The 16971-nt window shown below is 38.4% G+C and overlaps 1 protein-coding gene across 1 annotated transcript; it reads left to right on the top strand.

Annotated features, from left to right (window-relative positions):
* The first annotated feature begins 887 nt into the window (after positions 1–887).
* Positions 888–14583, top strand: LOC110680332. The gene is made up of 5 exons (XM_021856155.1): positions 888–1849; positions 1906–2200; positions 11739–11815; positions 11901–12047; positions 13767–14583. The coding sequence occupies exons 1-5, from the start codon at positions 1283–1285 to the stop codon at positions 13821–13823; spliced, it is 1143 nt and encodes a 380-aa protein (XP_021711847.1). The 5' UTR covers positions 888–1282; the 3' UTR covers positions 13824–14583.
* Positions 14584–16971: the final 2388 nt, after the last annotated feature.

The following is a 16971-nucleotide window of genomic DNA, read 5'->3' as shown; positions in this document are numbered from 1 at the left end:
ATCTTAAGATATCACTACAAGAATTTCTTTAGCTTTTCATCGGGGAACCTGAAAAGGAATTCCGGGTGAATGATTGCATAAAAGTCTATGAAAGTTTCTTTGGAACCCCAAAAATTATCTACAAGGGTTCACTGCAAAGAAAAAGATGAACATAGTTATTTTAGAGACCATTTTGGTTGAAAAAGAGACTTTAGAGACCTTCCATAAAAATAGAGACTTTTTGGATGCTGGAATTTAAAAAAGCCATTTTTCTAAAAAGAGACCTGCTACCTAATTCATTTTGCCATTGGGTCTGTTTGCAAAAAGAACCACTTCAATTCGACGCATATTATGGCTAAATGTAAGTTCAGTAGCTTCAATACAATCGTAATCATTTCCCCGGCCAATTTATTTACAGAAAGAAGATATAGGGTGTCTGTACCAATGATAGTGGCAATAGTTACGGGTTGAGGGATAAAATATCACCAGAAAATAACGGAAGCTCGTTTTTCATCTGAATACGTCATACGAAAGCTTTTTTGTTCTGTTATACGTAAAAAATAATCTTAGAATGATAAAATCATTGAATCTTTCAAAAAACCATTTCCTCCATCACTGGAACATGTTCCAGTAATAGTGGTATTTGCTAACGTCTGTTCCTATAATAGTGGTTTACATTGATTTTCCATTGAAACCTACTATTATAGGAACGTCCCACTATTACTGGTGCAAAGGAGCAAAAAAGTTAAGGATTTTAATTGTTTTCTACTATTTCCTTACTAATTTACAGACAAATTTTATACAAATTCATATCAATTTGATAAGGGCCATGCTGGGAAAATACACATACAAATAAAAATTGACTATAACACGCTTAAAACCGCACTACCACTATTATTGGTACACACACTACCACTGGATCAGCCACCCTATGAAGACAATACAGCGATACGAAATGCGAGTTTCTTTCTATATACTCTTCTTCTTTACAGACAAACATCGATCTTGAAATGGTATCCCATCAATTGTTACACCAAAAGCTTGTATTTTGCGCACATGATTTCTTCGATATTGATTTGAAATTTCTTAATTTGGTAAGATTCGTAAGATTTTGTTAATTTACTGCTCGAATAACCATTTTTCTAATTTACTTCCAGATGGTTGGAGCAGTTACGACTTACCTAATAATTTTATTGCAATTTTAAGTGAGTGATTGCTCGTATAGCTAATGCAACCGGAAAACGGACTCTAATCATCTAATATTCATGTGCCCATTCGGCACCCATGTCGTTTTATTATCGGGATGGCAATTTTAGTTGCGTGCCACTACATCATGGAGAAACATTTCGTCCGTGTTAATTGGAGCTTATTTCTAATATTTTCAAGTGCCGGATTGGTGCCATTTTCCATCGATAAACGAACACTTCATGTCAGGGAAAGTGTAGGGAAATTTATTCTGTGGCTACTCGTTGTGTCAATCAACATCACTTGCTTTTACCAAATATATTCAAACAGTTTGAGAGGCAATTGGCATGGAATGGTGGTCAAATTTTCTCAATGGTGTATACTTATCCTAATAACTGTCGATGCCGGTTGTATACTTGTTCAAGCTTTGCTATGCCGACGGAACCACATGCTACTTATCAATGACATCGTGGTCGATGACTTTATAATCCGCGAAAAGTACAGATTGCAATTGAACGATCAAAGGATTAAACGACGCACTTTGATTAAAATTTTGCTTTTGGGACTACACTGGTCTTTAATACATGTTTGTGAAATAATTAGCACGCAAGAGAAATTATTGGCTCTGCAAAAAGCACTCACATCAGTTCCCCTCGTATGGTTGTTGAACGTTAGACTATCGATGGTAAATGACATATTTTTTTCAAAAATAAGACAATATAACACTTTCTTGTATTCCAGCAAATATTCTACATTGATTTGGTGGCTGAAAGATTGCACATCCTAAATGGAGAGCTCCAATTCTTGGGCAATGAGGATATGAATTTTGCCAATGGACAACCCAATTTTCGTGAAGTCATCAGAAGGGTTCAACAGACTTATACTGCCATATGGAAATGTTTCCGAAAAATAAATTGCATTTTCGGTTGGTCTACCGTTACATTAGTTTTAAAATTGTTCGTTTTGCTTATCATTACTAGCTTTTGGTGCATCAACGGACAGAAAAGTTTCAACAATAATGGCTGGCTATATCTCGGTAAGTCAAAATATGTTTTATTTTCACAACATAAAGGCTGTTCCAGAAAGTATGAGCACGACTTTGATAACGAGAATCACAATATTTTTTAATAACAATAATAACAATTAAAAAATTTTATTTTTGTTAAATTATTGATTTTAGAAGGTCAATTCTTCTCTACCCAGCACTGATCCTACTTTTGTGTTTCGTTGGAACTTAACTAGTAATGAATGTTTTTTTTTTTCAAAATCCTTCGATGTGGGGAGTTTAAGTACATTGTATCCAAGATGTTCCACAAGAATTTTTGTTTGAAATTTTATTTGGCTTTGCTAGAAAACAATTGACAAAATTATGAAATTTTTAAAAATCAATAGTCACATAAGATAACTTTACGAAATCATAGCATTTCATGCATTTTTAATACCAATAAAAATAATTAATTTCTGATTTACTTGTGTCAGATATCTATACTTTTGGATTTTTACATGATTTAAAGTATATATCTTCTTTTTGTCTTTACGTCTTCACTGGGACAGAGCCTGCTTTTCAGCATTATATTCAATGAGCACTTCCAGAGTTATTAACTGTGAGCTTTCTTTGCCAAAGTTGCCATTTTCACATTCGTATATCATGTGGCAAATACGATGATACTCTATGCCCAGGAAAGTCAAGGAAATTTCCATTGCGAAAAGATTCTGGACCAACCGGGAATCGAACCGAGATCCATGGCTTTGCTTTGTAGCCGCGGACTCTAACCACTCGGTTAAGGAAGGCCCAGGGTTAACGTATATATGAGGACTTGCTTGACCTTTTTATAAAACGACCTCAGCTAAAGTCGGATTTTGAGTTTCTAGTCAAAGTTCATATACCTAAGTTTATAATTTCCATTAAAATAAGTGATAGTGATAATCATTTATCGTATAATATGATGATCATGAGAGTGCCAATTCTAGTCCATGGGGTGACGCCTACAGAGTGGTAATGGCTAAGACCAAAGGTACCATAGCGCCCCAAAAGAAGTCGCCCGAGTTGTTTCGATCGATAATCTATGTACTCTTCCCGCACCAGGCCTCTAGCGCCGTATATGCGGCAGATGAAGGAGAAGAAGTGGCGAGAGTGACAAACGAAGAGCTGGCAGAAGTCGTGAAATCATTCGCGTCAAACAAGTCACCAGGACCCGACGGTATCCCGAATGTTGCCTTAAAAGCGGCAGTGAACGCGGATTCAGACATGTCCAGAACCACGATGCAACGCTGCATTGATCAAAGAATCTTCCCGGATGTATGGTAGCGACAAAATTGGTGTTACTACCAAAGGCGGGGAAACCACCAGGTGATCCGTCGGCGTATAGACCTATCTGTCTACTAGATACGACGAGCAAGTTATTGGAGAGGTTGATTCTCAACAGGCTAGTACCGTATACGGAGAGTGCGGACGGCCTGTCCAACAACCAGTTTGGATTTTGAAAAGGTAAATCTACTCTGGACGCCATCCAGTCGGTCGTTCAGACAGCTGAGGTGGCAATCGAACATAAAAGAAGCGGCATCCGTTACTGCGCGGTTGTCACTCTGGATGTGAAAAATGCGTTTAACAGCGCAAGCTGGGAAGCAATAGCACACGCACTTCACCGTCTCAAGGTGCCGGTGTAGTTGTGTAAGCTTCTAGAAAGCTATTTTGATGGTAGGATTCTGCTGTATGACACAGAGGAGGGGCAGAAAAGCGTCCGAATTACCGCGGGAGTACCTCAAGGTTCAATCCTGGGCCCGCTGTTATGGAATGCGATGTACGATGATGTACTGAGGCTGCCCCTTCCGACGGGTGTTAAGATTGTTGGCTTCGCCGACGATATCGATGCAGGAAGTAGAGTTGACAGCAGCGCACTCTTTTTCCATAGTTGAGGAATGGATGAAGTCTAGGAAACTAGGACTGGCCCGTCACAAGACTGAGGTGGTGGTGGTCAACAACCGCAAGTCCGAGCAACGGGCGTTTATCTCGGTAGGTGATTGCACCATAGAGTCGAAGCGATCCCTTAGGCATCTTGGGGTAATGATCGATGACAAGCTCAGCTTCGCTAGCCATGTTGAATATGCCTGTAAAAGGGCTTCTACGGCTATAGCGCCGCTTTCGAGGATGATGTCTAACAGCTCTGCTTTAATTGCCAGCAAACGCAAGCTACTGGTAAGCGTGGCGCTATCCACACTAAGGTATGGAGGACCAATCTGGTCAAAAGCGCTTAGAACGAGCAGAAACCTAAAGCGGTTGGAAAGCACGTACAGGATAATGTGCTTAAGAGTAGCAAGTGCATACCGGACGGTATCTAAAGAGGCCGTGTGCATCATAGCCGGGATGACGCCCATCGGGCTCATCATCAAGGAAGATGTTCAATGCTTCAACCAAAGGGGTACCAGAGGAGTTCGCGACGCGTGTAAAGAGGGAACGCTCAGAAGCTGGCAGCAGGAATGGGATAGCTCCACTAAGCTCCATTGCCCCCGTTTCATATTGTTGTGAGAGGTCGCATGCTCACTACATGCGGAGGGGACACGTCCCCCGACAAAATTATAGAGAGAATGTGTGCGGATGCCGAGTGCTGGAATGCAGTAACTACGGCTGTCACTTACATTATGTTAGAATTGCAGCGCCTATGGCGCGCCGACCAAGAGTTGGCTGCAGAGGACTAGCCCTACCGAGGCTGGTCCCTTGTAACATTGTTTAAGTCGGCTAGGAGAAGCAGTTTGCCTAGGCTACTTCTGCTACACGTATTGTGCTATATGCACTGGTCCCTCCCCGAAGAAATAAGAGATAAGGGTCTGAGTTCAAGGGTTGTGTCGATGGGATTCTAAAAGAATTGCTCAAGCACAGTGCATAGGCTGGTTTTAGCGGGTCGTCGTTGGTGCGTCATCCCCGCACTCCCTGAGTTACCTTTTCAAGGGATCTGTTTGCAGATTTTCCCCTTGTAAAAAACAAAAAAATATGATGATCATATGGTGTTGAGACAGACCGGACTAGATGATAATTTAGCGTTTCAAAGATATGGAAGTAACTTCATAAATTCTGATTATTCCGATATTATTTTGATACAGACGTATAATCAAACAGATAAGTTCCATTATGCAAATATTTTGATATTTCGAATGCTGGGGTACATTTTCCAGAAACCATTAAGGCCCAATTAAAAATGGTGCAAAAGTCAAAACTGAAAAAGCAGTTTTCTATTTTTAAATAGACAAATTGAAGAAAATAAAAACACACAGCTCTTTTATTTGCCAAATAAAAAGGCTGTGCGTTTTTATTTTCATCAATTTGTTGTTTTAAAAGAAGAAAACTGCTTTTTTAGTTTTTACTTTTGTGTCATTTTCTCTTGCACCTTAAAAACCCTTGGTTCAGTCTATCCAGCCATATATGATATATATTTTTTTGATTTTTATTTTACATATCTGTATGGCCTAGTACAAGTTGTTAACTGAGAGCTTCATTTGTCAAAGTAGCCATTATCGCATTTATGTATCGTGTGGCAGGTACAACGACTATGTCCTAGGAAGACAAACAAATTTTCATTACGAAAAGATACTGAACCGGACCAGGGATCAGATAACCCAGACACCTTCAGCATGACTTTGCTTGGTACCCGCGGACGTTACCACTAGGCTAAGAAAGGCCCCCAGCTACACTGATTTTAATTTTGTGTTCTATAACTTGAGTATCGATATCTTCCTAACTTTAATATTAAGTTATGGAAAGTTGACTTTGTCTGTTATGGATAACAAAATGAACGAGAATCATTTACAAAACAAACGTGTCATTTTCTATTGCGAAAATAAGAGCATATGGAATTCATTGAGGGGTCCTGAGGATTTCCAACGAATTCCTTATTAATTGTAATAGGATATTGAGGGTTATTGGAGAAATCCTAACACGACCGTAGTTTTCGGGAAAAGTTCAGCATTAGTTTTGTTCAACACTATCTCAAAGAACTTGAAACGCTAGACTCTGAAAATTGACAGCGAGATTCTTGGGTTTTTTAACTGGAGCTTAAGACTTTCTAGCAAAATTATTAACATTTTCAGCAAGATTCTAACGGAATCATTCAGGTTCTTGACATGTTACTGAAGATATTGAGAGATTGTGAACATTCCTTGCAAGATCCTGAGGCTGCCTAGCGGATTCCTGGGAGTTTCTAGCTAGATGTTTAGCATTTTTAGAGATTTTTCAGCAAAACATGTGAATTCTTTGTGCCTTACTGAGGATTGCTAGCGGCAAAAAGTGGAATCTATATGATACTGAGCAGGTTCACTGATGAATCACGGAGTTCCTAACGGGCTGATGTTTCAGCAAGAATCAAGAAACTCGAGGTATTTTCAGCGATTCCTGGCAAGATTCTTTTGATCCCTAATTTTTCAGCGGTATCTTTATTCAACACTATCCCAGAAACAAAAATAAGGCGAGAATCTGAAGGAGTCCAAATAACCGTAAAGGTAAACGCGCAGATATTAGCATAACATAGCATAGCATAGACTGACTGTACATGTCAATGGTTGCTACTCCGTGATTGATCGGAACTGGTAATAATTGCACTGCGATCCAAATGAATAAGGGATGGGAGTTTCCGCTTACTCTCGGAATGCAATTTTAGCAGCTCTAATATTGTTGATCAATAACGGCGCCGGCCAAGTCCTTACAGTCAGTTGGGATGGGGAAGGAATGTTATGGTGTAATGATTGTTGCTTCTAGAGACCGAGAATACCTCTGCATCTCCACAATCACCACGGGAAGGATGTTTATTAGTGGAGAAGGAAAAGATCTGGGAGTCACCTTTGGTCGGTGATGCGATCCATGGATAAGGAGAAAAAATACGGTTTATACTTAAAGCTAGTTTTTAGTTTTGTCTCAAAAAGTTTTTGGTAGAAGATTTGAAATAAACGTCAACATCTGTAATGTCGAACCATTCAAAAGAAGTTTTTATTAATGGCGAAAAAAAAAATATATGGGGCCGTCCATAAATGACGTAGCATTTTTTCACTGATTTTTTACACCCCCCTCCCCCCTCGTAGCATTTCGTCACAAATGTTGGTACTCCCCCCTGGAAAATACGTAGCATATCAAGCACCCTCCCCCCCTTTATTTTTTTAATTTGTTTTCCTTAGTGACTTGGTTGAAACAAAAAATTGGAATTGAGAAGTTCAATACAAAGTTTGATATTAATTACTGTAAATGTAAGAATAATCTAATCTAACAGTTTGATATACAGTAGCGCTCAAAATTAATTTGGAAAAGTTTCAAGTAAACATTTTCATTTATTTTGGTTTCCAGGTTCATATAGGCTAAATTATATTTCTTTTGCTGTTCTTACCATGAAAAACAAGTTTACTATAGAAAATGTGAAAACAAATTTTGATTGGATTGATGAAGCTTGTTACTGTCGAGTTAGGGTTTAATATATTTAATAATATATTTAACAAACATTTTGTTATATTAGAGGATTGTTTTTTTCAATTATTCGTTGTTGGGAAATAGATTTCAATGAAGATGATAAAGAAAATATATTAATTCGAAATGAATCATCGTTAATATTATCCAATTTCAAATCATTTTAGCAAACAGTGGCCAGATACATAAAAGATTACACTTGAAATATTTGGAATGTTTAGAAAATTTTAGCGATTATTATACAAATACAATAATCTCTATTAATATTTCAGTTAAATTTCATTATTGTTTCCATACTGAAATAATCTTACGAAACCTATAATGAAAAAGTCAAGGGGGTGGTCACTCTACACAGTGTGCCCTACACACATTGGGCGCACATCAGCACGCTCAGCGGCACAATTTTGCCATAGTAGCATCTGCTATAAAACTGAACTGAAAATTCTGAGAAAAAATCCCAGCTAGCCATGGTTTTCAAATGTTTTGTTTACTGTCACCCAGAGATTTTTTCGCATGGAACTAGAAAAAAATTTTCTTCCTAATTATTCATTTATTTTACATTTTAGGTTCACAAAACTGAATGATTTTCGGAAAGGATATGTGAATTTCATTGACTGTGACCATGACTCCATTTGTATGATCCACGGCGGCCGAGGGGATGGGCTCGAAAGCCTTTTTTAATGCTTGATTCCATACCGTGAAAGATAAAAGGATGATGGTTTCTTCTCCCACGAATCAACTAATTGTTGGAGAAGAAAGGTGACATGCCTTTTCCATTACAGAATGTTAGAAGTTGCATCCAATTACCGTAAAATGGTGGTGGTGGTTGTGTAATACAGCGTTAACGAAAAACAATCGTTTTTAGTCGAGTAGTGGTGATCGTGGAAATAATCATTGGCAGAAGCTTCATATGTTTTTCGTTCAAATGAAAAATTATTGTCAATAAATTACTCATAAAGTTTGTATTTTTTTTAAGCTATATGGTTCTTTCATTCCGCAAAAATCCCGTTGATATCTAGAAGAGAACCAGAGCAACTTGAATAAGTTGCATGTAATTTCAACTGATTTTCTTCATTAATCAAATAACTTGCGAGCTTTGGAATACAGATGCAAACCAAGGAGGGTTGATTTTAAATTTCTGAAAATGTTTAAAATTACATTAAAAGAACGCTGCGCTGCAATTAGTTTGACTTATAGCTAAATAATTAAATTTGCAAAATTACGTTTCTAGAGTAAATTTGTAGAACGAGAGGCAAAATAAAAGAAAAATTAAATGTCAATGTTTGCTGAGATCGTTTCTTCGTAATTTCAGTTCATTGATATTTTATAGCATGTGATCTTATAGCAAGCTTGGCACGCTCGGCACACCTTGGCACTCTGAAGGCACAACCAAAAATAAAGTGCACCGACCAAGTGTGTAGAGTGACCACCCCCTTGGAAAAAGTTGAATAATAAAAAATCTCCAAATTACCGAGTTATTAAGAAAATTGAATGATAGGGCAATTTTTATAACACTCGAATCTATTCCATCAAGAGCATTGATATATCAAAACAAATGATGAGTTGATTGGGTGGAGATTTCCTGCAACATTGAAGACATAATTCACGGAATATTTTTTTTGTTTTAAATGTAATATTTGCCAAGAAGAGCATATTTTATTTTGTTGAAGATATAAAGCTCCAACAGAAAATGTGGATAAAACTAAAACGCCTGAATTTATGTGATGTTAACAAATGGCAAAAAAATGTACTCCAAGTAGTTAGAGTATTGATTTTAAATCAATTTATTAAACTTTTTTGTTTATTTATAAATGTATTAATTTAGACACAAATTTAATATAATATTCACATAATTATTCAAAGCTTCAAAACATTTGTTTGATTGCATTTATCTAAAGTTTGATAGATATTTTTTCAATCTTGTCATATGAATGTTTTGAAGCTTAATCATAATTTTATAACCCAAGTTTATTAGTAAAAAAATTAAAGTTTGAAAAAAAAAAATTCTATGCAATTTTTTCAGCGCCTTTCTTTTAACGAACTTGATTTAAGATGATTATAGAAAGAAGCCACACCTCAAATTTTCAAGAACACAAGTCTTGAGAACCAAACAGCGCTTCCCATTGAAAATGTATCCCATTAGTCACCACCAGCAAGCAAGCAAGTTGATTTGATTTTCCACGCGATCTGTTGCCAGATTCTCCAGTCTTGTGCACTAAAAATTCAAAGTTTGGCTTTGCTTTATAATCACCTTAAAATGCTACGTCCTCTAGCTAGGACCACTCCCTCCCCCCTCGTCACACTTCGTCACAAATACGTGAAGACCCCCCTCCCCCTAAAAAGCTACGTCATTTATGGACGACCCCTATGCGTATGTTTTTAAATTATATGAAACAGGAATAATGCCGACACTTATAGTGAAGAACCATACATAGTTTTGTTCGAAAATTACATAAAAGTTTTACTGAACATTTATGCTTCAAGAAGAAAAGTTTTTGGTAGAAGTTTCAAAATAAACGTCGACATTCATAATGCCGAACAATTCAAACAATATTTTAAGTAATGTCAAAAAGTTTCTATGTTTATTAGAATTGTATAAAACAGGCACAATGCCGACACTTGTAGTGACGAACCATACAAAGTTTGATTGAATATTACAAAAAAAATAACGTTTACAGGAAAAAATGTGTTATCATAAGCATGAAACGAGCTCACCAGTTGGTAATCCAACCTCGACTGAACACTCGCACTCACACAGCGTGCCGCACTCACACGCGAACCGAAAACCAAACTCCCAGCGTCCTAAAAACGAAGCGTCTTGTTTGGGCTTTCCAAAACACTGCCCAGCAAAACCCGCGAACCGGAAACCGAACTCCCGACGTCCCGAAAACGAATCGTCTTGCTTGGGCTTTCCAAAACACTGCCCAACAAAACCCACAAACCGAAAACCAAACTCCCGGTGTCCCGAAAACGAAGCGTCTTGCTTGAGCTTTCCAAAACACTGCCCAGCAAAACCCGCGTAACGAAAACCAAACTCCCGGCGTCCCGAAAACGAAGCGTCTTGCTTGAGCTTTCCAAAACACTGCCCAGCAAAACCCGCGTAACGAAAACCAAACTCCCGGCGTCCCGAAAACGAAGCGTCTTGTTTTGGGCTTTCCAAAACACTGCCCAGCCAAACCCACAAACCGAAAACCAAACTCCCGGCGTCCCGAACGAAACGTCTTGTTTTGGGCTTTCCAAAACACTGCCCAGCAAAACTCGCGCAACGAAAACCAAACTCCCGGCGTCCCGAAAACGAATCGTCTTGTTTGGGCTTTCCAAAACACTGCCCAGCAAAACCCGCGTAACGAAAACCAAACTCCCGGCGTCCCGAAAACGAAGCGTCTTGCTTGGGCTTTCCAAAACACTGCCCAGCAAAACTAGCGTAACGAAAACCAAACTCCCGGCGTCCCGAAAACAAAGCGTCTTGTTTTGGGCTTTCTAAACACTGCCCAGCAAAACCCACAAACCGAAAACCAAACTCCCGGCGTCCCGAAAACGAATCGTCTTGTTTGGGCTTTCCAAAACACTGCCCAGCAAAACCCGCGTAACGAAAACCAAACTCCCGGCGTCCCAAAAACGAAGCGTCTTGTTTTGGGCTTTCCAAAACACTGTCCAGCAAAACCCACAAACCGAAAAACCAAACTCCCGGCGTCCCAAAAACGAATCGTCTTGTTTGGGCTTTCCAAAACACTGCCCAGCAAAACCCGCGTAACGAAAACCCCGTAAAGGTAAACGCGCAGATATTAAACAAAATACATACTGAGGGTCGTAGGTTCGAATCTCATCGGTAGAGATTCTTTTCGGGCTAAAAACTTTCACGAACTCCCAGGTTATAGCCACACGATAAATATACACATGCAAATATGGTAAATTGGCAAATAATGCTCTCAGTTAACAACTAAGGAAGTGCTCATAAGAGCACTAAGATGAGATGCAGGTTCTGTCTCAGTTGGATGTAACGCCAGGAAGAAGAAGACCATGAAGATTATCAGAAAGATCCTCGGGTTTCCTAATGAGATACTGACAGGAAGCGAAAAAAAATGCCATAATTCAATAAATATGCTTAACATTTCTTTTTTATGATTGACAGAATCATCGCTTAGCATAGTATTTATAATAAGCAGCCTTGCTTTACTGTGTCATTCTGCAGCCAACTGCAAGAGAAAGGTAAGTGAAATTTGAATCATAGTTCGTAGCGCACGGAAAAAAAACGTAAAATGCGATTAGTGAATATTACTTTAATTTCATCAAGTCACTTGATACAGCGGAGGCCCTGCTGAAACCGGATTACGACTACGAAGACTTGGACGTACGTGATTTCCTAGCTCAAATGCAACATCAACCGTTCGTCACATCGGCTAATGGTTTCTTCGATATAGATTATTGCTTGCTTGGATCGGTAAGTTATCAGGTATCTGTAGGGTAACCACCATATAAGTCTCAGCAGTTGGAAAAATCGAATGTTAATTGAAATGACCATCGCTATAGAATCAATTAATAGAACTATAGCAAAAATATTGTTGGAGTACTGAATTCACTATCTACTTCTGAATAATCCTACTCTCAATTTTAACCTTTCGGTCGTCGCGCAAATTTTTGTAACGCGAGTAGTCGCGCGTTATACTTTGTACAACACCCTTGGTTTTGCGAATATCTCAGGAGTCTGACCACTTAGATAGATGACGTCTTCGGCAAAATTGATCAGTAGCTTATGGGCTATCATTTTCATAGCCAAGAAATTCGGGATTTTGCCATTAGGCGGCGCTAGTGAGCATTAAGCTTTTGTTTCCCAGATATCATGATCCTGACCACTTAGAAAGATGGTGTCTTCGGTAAAGTTGTTCGGTAACTCAAGGACTATCATTGTTTGAGCTAGTTGATTCAAAACGTTGCCACTAGGCAGCGCTAGTGAGCATAAAACATTTGTTTCGCAAATATCTCAGGAGCCTGATCACTTAGAAAGATGGTGTCTTCGGCAGAGTTGTTCAGTAGCTCAAATTCTTTCTTTGTTTAATCCTTAAAGTTAGAGATTTATTAAATAATGATAGTCCCAGAGCTTCTGAACAACTTTGCCAAAGGTGCCTGTCTAAAAAGTCAAGATCCTGCAGTATCCGCAAAACAAAAATTTCATGCTCACTCGCCGCCTGTTGGTAAAATATCGTATTTCTTGGCTCAAATAATGATAGCCCTTTGAGCTTACCAAACTACTTTGCCGAAGACACCAACTTTCTAAGTGGTCAAGCTCCTGATATATCTGCAAACATATGTTTCATGCTCACTAGCGCCGCCTAGTGGCAAAATTTTGAATTAACTAGCTCGAAAAATGATAGTCCTCAACTTACTAAACAACTTTGCCAAAGACGACATCCTTCTAAATGGTCAGGATCCTGAAAAATCTGCAAAACAAAAGAAAAACTTCCATGCCCACTAGTGCCACCTAGCGGTCAAATTCCGAATTAAATGAGGTACCATCAGATAGCGCTTCACCTCCAGAATAACTTTACTAAAGACCCCAAGTTTCTATACTATCTGGATTTCGAGATATGACGATTTCAAACTGTGGTTTCCTCGAAGTGCGTTCATTATTATGCGACTTCCATGTACATTTATTGATTTTACCGTATTATAAAGGGTCATACTGTAAATAAAAACTGTCGAATATTGTTCTTAAGAAGATTCTTGAGGAATAAATTTTGGTTTGGTGTCGATAGATATCTTTGTTGCAAAATGATAGCATAAAAATCACAACTGTTGTACAAAGCAGACTTCCATAGCAAAACTATGGAATAACCTAGGAAAATCCATGCCGGGATATTTGGAAGTTTCACGAGAGATTTCTTTTAGCTAGGGTTTTTATTTGAAAAAGCAGGATTATATGATAGCACCTATAGAGTAACCCTAGAAAGAAATCAGTAATAACCCCGATACTCTTGTGAGAATTATTGATGCATTATTAATTATTGGTGAAATTCAAAATAATAATCAAAATAGTCATAAATAATCTAATTAATATTTTGTAATCCACAAATGAATATAGATAATTAGTAATATTTTATCATGGAATTACCCATTCCGATATATGAGAAGTTTTATTAAAACATTGAACTCTCAATTTCAGACACTTGCAACTACCGCCACTTACATAGTGATAATGCTCCAACTGGAGGGAAACTAAATTCACACTCAGCTAAATATGCCACCTATTACTCATCGAACTAAGAAGTGCCTTGATGCAGCTGTGAATTTCCATACCACTTTGCGCAGCGGTTCCCAACTGAGCGAATGTAGGATGATTGAAAACTGAAGTATGACATCTGAGGGTGATCTATTTATTTGGGACGTTTCGCTCATGTGTAAATCACGTGTTTGCATGGAGATAAAGTATGAAGTGTTTCAGCTAATTACTTCTAATCTGAGTATTGCACACACAAAATACGCAATGCCAGGGCGTACAACAAAATCAGATCTGGAAACGCATGGTGATTACTAAGAGAACTAATTAGCGCAAATCTAAAAAACAGTTTAGTCGATACGTCGTTACATCAAAACGGTTGGAAACCTCTGGCATAGTATGTGCTAGAATGTGTATCTTTCATAAAACAAATATAGGTATGCACAGTTGATTCAGGCGACAATCACTTGACCACCCACCCAAACACCGTTGCCTCGACGGTGCTTCGAACACAATCAGTTGTTTACAAGCTACCCACTGCAATAAGCACGACATTGTTTGGCAAACACACTAACAGAATGACACGATTTTTTGAGAAGTTTACCCTTTTTTGTGTGATAACTGTGATAACTGCACTGTCGCTCATAATCGTTACCAGTGTGCAATTGGCTTACGAGCCTGCAACAGTGATAAATCGTGATAACGACAAGCTCATGTATCAGCTAAAAAGCATACGCCAAAGTTCTGGTTGGATCAACAACAGCAGTGAAAAGTGCCAGCAACATATCCATACGAAGTTATTCATACTAGTGCGGTCACCCAAAAGAAATAGGAAAGTGCGCCAAACAATCAGAGACACGTGGGCTCTCCACTGGAAACTACCCCACCGTACAAATAAAATTGCATTAACAAAGCTACCAAGCCAGCTAAACGAGCATGAAAGCTTCATTCATAGACACCTGAAACGTTACTATCACCAATGTATTCCGGGTGACTATCTACTAATTACCAACGACATGCACTTTATCAACACACCGCAAATTATAACTGCCATAAACCAGCGATTACCCCGAAGTCACACAGCAATATGCGCAAAAGCGTCGCCCAACGAAAATGCGATGAATGAAGTTAAATATCTAGGGCAGTGGCAACGTCCAAGCACCAATCCTTTTCTCGAAAGACGCGGTGCGTGGCTTATTAGATTTAAATATTCACAACGGCCGCTCAGCAATGGCGGAGAGCATTATCCGGTATGGCGAGCATTTATATCTCACGCCGAAAGAAACACTGCGAATTATCAACGGTTCGATAGATGCCAGCAATTTGCTGTTCTTTTTCTCCGATCGGGTCGGAAAGCGCATCCGATATCAGTCTGCTGTGGAATGCATCGAGAGATTATACGGCTGTGGAATCTTGATTAGTAGCGAATAAAGGAAACGATGTACTTGTACCAAAAACCGCAGGGATTTCTTCTTTCGATGACCGACCACTTAAATGATTGACTGAAAAACCTAAATGCAGAGTATACTGGGGTAAGTGCATAGGCAAAACTAGGGGGTACCAAAGGTGTCGTGTACCCATAGGATTTATTGAGTTCAAGGAGAACTCCACCCAATTATTACATTATATAAAAATGGGTAACTTTCGTACATTCCCCATTTCGAACGGGGCACGGTGTGCTGAAACATACATATTATCGAACTTGCATGAACCTCCGATATTTTTTCACTAGAAGATAGCCTTGGTAGTCAAAACAAGCTTGCGGCATATTAAAAAATCTTTCAACGGCAAAAATTTGAAAAAAGTCGATTTATGTATTCTTGGCCTTCTCTCATAGGAAAATATTAGAGTTACACTAATGTTTATGAATTTTTTACCGGTTAAACGACCCAATTTGACGTATATTGAACACGAATGAATTATCAGATGTTTGAATTGAAGCATAATTTCCTACGCACAGTCATACAATATGACCAGCCCATGGTAGTATGCCGTTTATAACGATTCACTTATTGACATAACCTTTATGAATTTAAAGTAAACACACTACAACTCATCAATCTAATCCAGGCCGGCCTAACCCCTTTTTGGTTTATTTTAACATAAATGGGTTGACTCCGTTTGCATAACTAATTCCGACCCAGAGAAAGTTATTACGCCTTTAATGAAAATACTAAAATCACTAGTAAGACGAGCAACTGCCTTTAAACTCTAATATGTTGCTTATCTTGACAGATAGGCTTATTTCGTATGCGACTTACATACTTCTTCAATGTCGAGTGCTCGACTTTGGCAGGCCTGATTTAATCCATTTTCCCAATTCTACTGCATAATTGAAATCATTGGAAAATATTAATAAACATGTAGCTTTCTTAAGCTTTCAAGCCAATAAAATTAAACAATTACATACAGCCATAAACATTTACAGATATACAAATACATACGGCACTGCTCTGTTTCGATTTTATACGGCATTTTTACTCCTTCTTGCATTGTTGTTCACAATTATTTTGAAAGAGTGAAAGATAGAGGAAGATTTTTACGCAGAGCTCTATAAGGTATGTCTACATTGAAAACTAGAGCTTATACAATTATTGTAAAATATCTTTACATACACAGAATATGTAAGGATTCAATGCAGAAAAATTAGAATTTCAAAACCAAGAATGGAAAAAAAATCAGCTCTAACGACAAACAACACGGTATCTGAATGGTCCAAGAGGGCCGTCACTCTTGCAGCAACATGATTTCAACACCTCAACACGCGCGATGATCATAGATATATCGAGCATCCGATGAACTGTTTGTCGTAGGACAAAGGGTTTGTCGGATATTGTAACATGTCGCGATTAATGCGAATCAATTCAAAATTCACGGATAAACTCTCACATACCACGCACGATTGACTTTCAGATTAAAAACAACAAGCTAGGAGACAAATCGTGGAGTACAATCAGAAAAAATCCTCTAAAATTATGACTTTGATTCGTGAACACTGATCGTCAGCTCACAGGCCGAGCGATTCATTTTTCGCGGAGCGGAGTTTGTTGTGATGGCTTGACGACTAAAGGTTTGTCGTTGTTGCTATGATTGCATGATAAAGAAAAACCACGATGCATCATATGTTTTATCATGATCACTAGATTTCCAT

The sequence above is a fragment of the Aedes aegypti genome, unplaced genomic scaffold (assembly GCF_002204515.2).
Source record: "Aedes aegypti strain LVP_AGWG unplaced genomic scaffold, AaegL5.0 Primary Assembly AGWG_AaegL5_hic_scaff_1201_PBJ_arrow, whole genome shotgun sequence".
NCBI classification, from domain to species: domain Eukaryota; kingdom Metazoa; phylum Arthropoda; class Insecta; order Diptera; family Culicidae; genus Aedes; species Aedes aegypti.
This window is presented reverse-complemented; position numbering and strand designations above follow the sequence as displayed.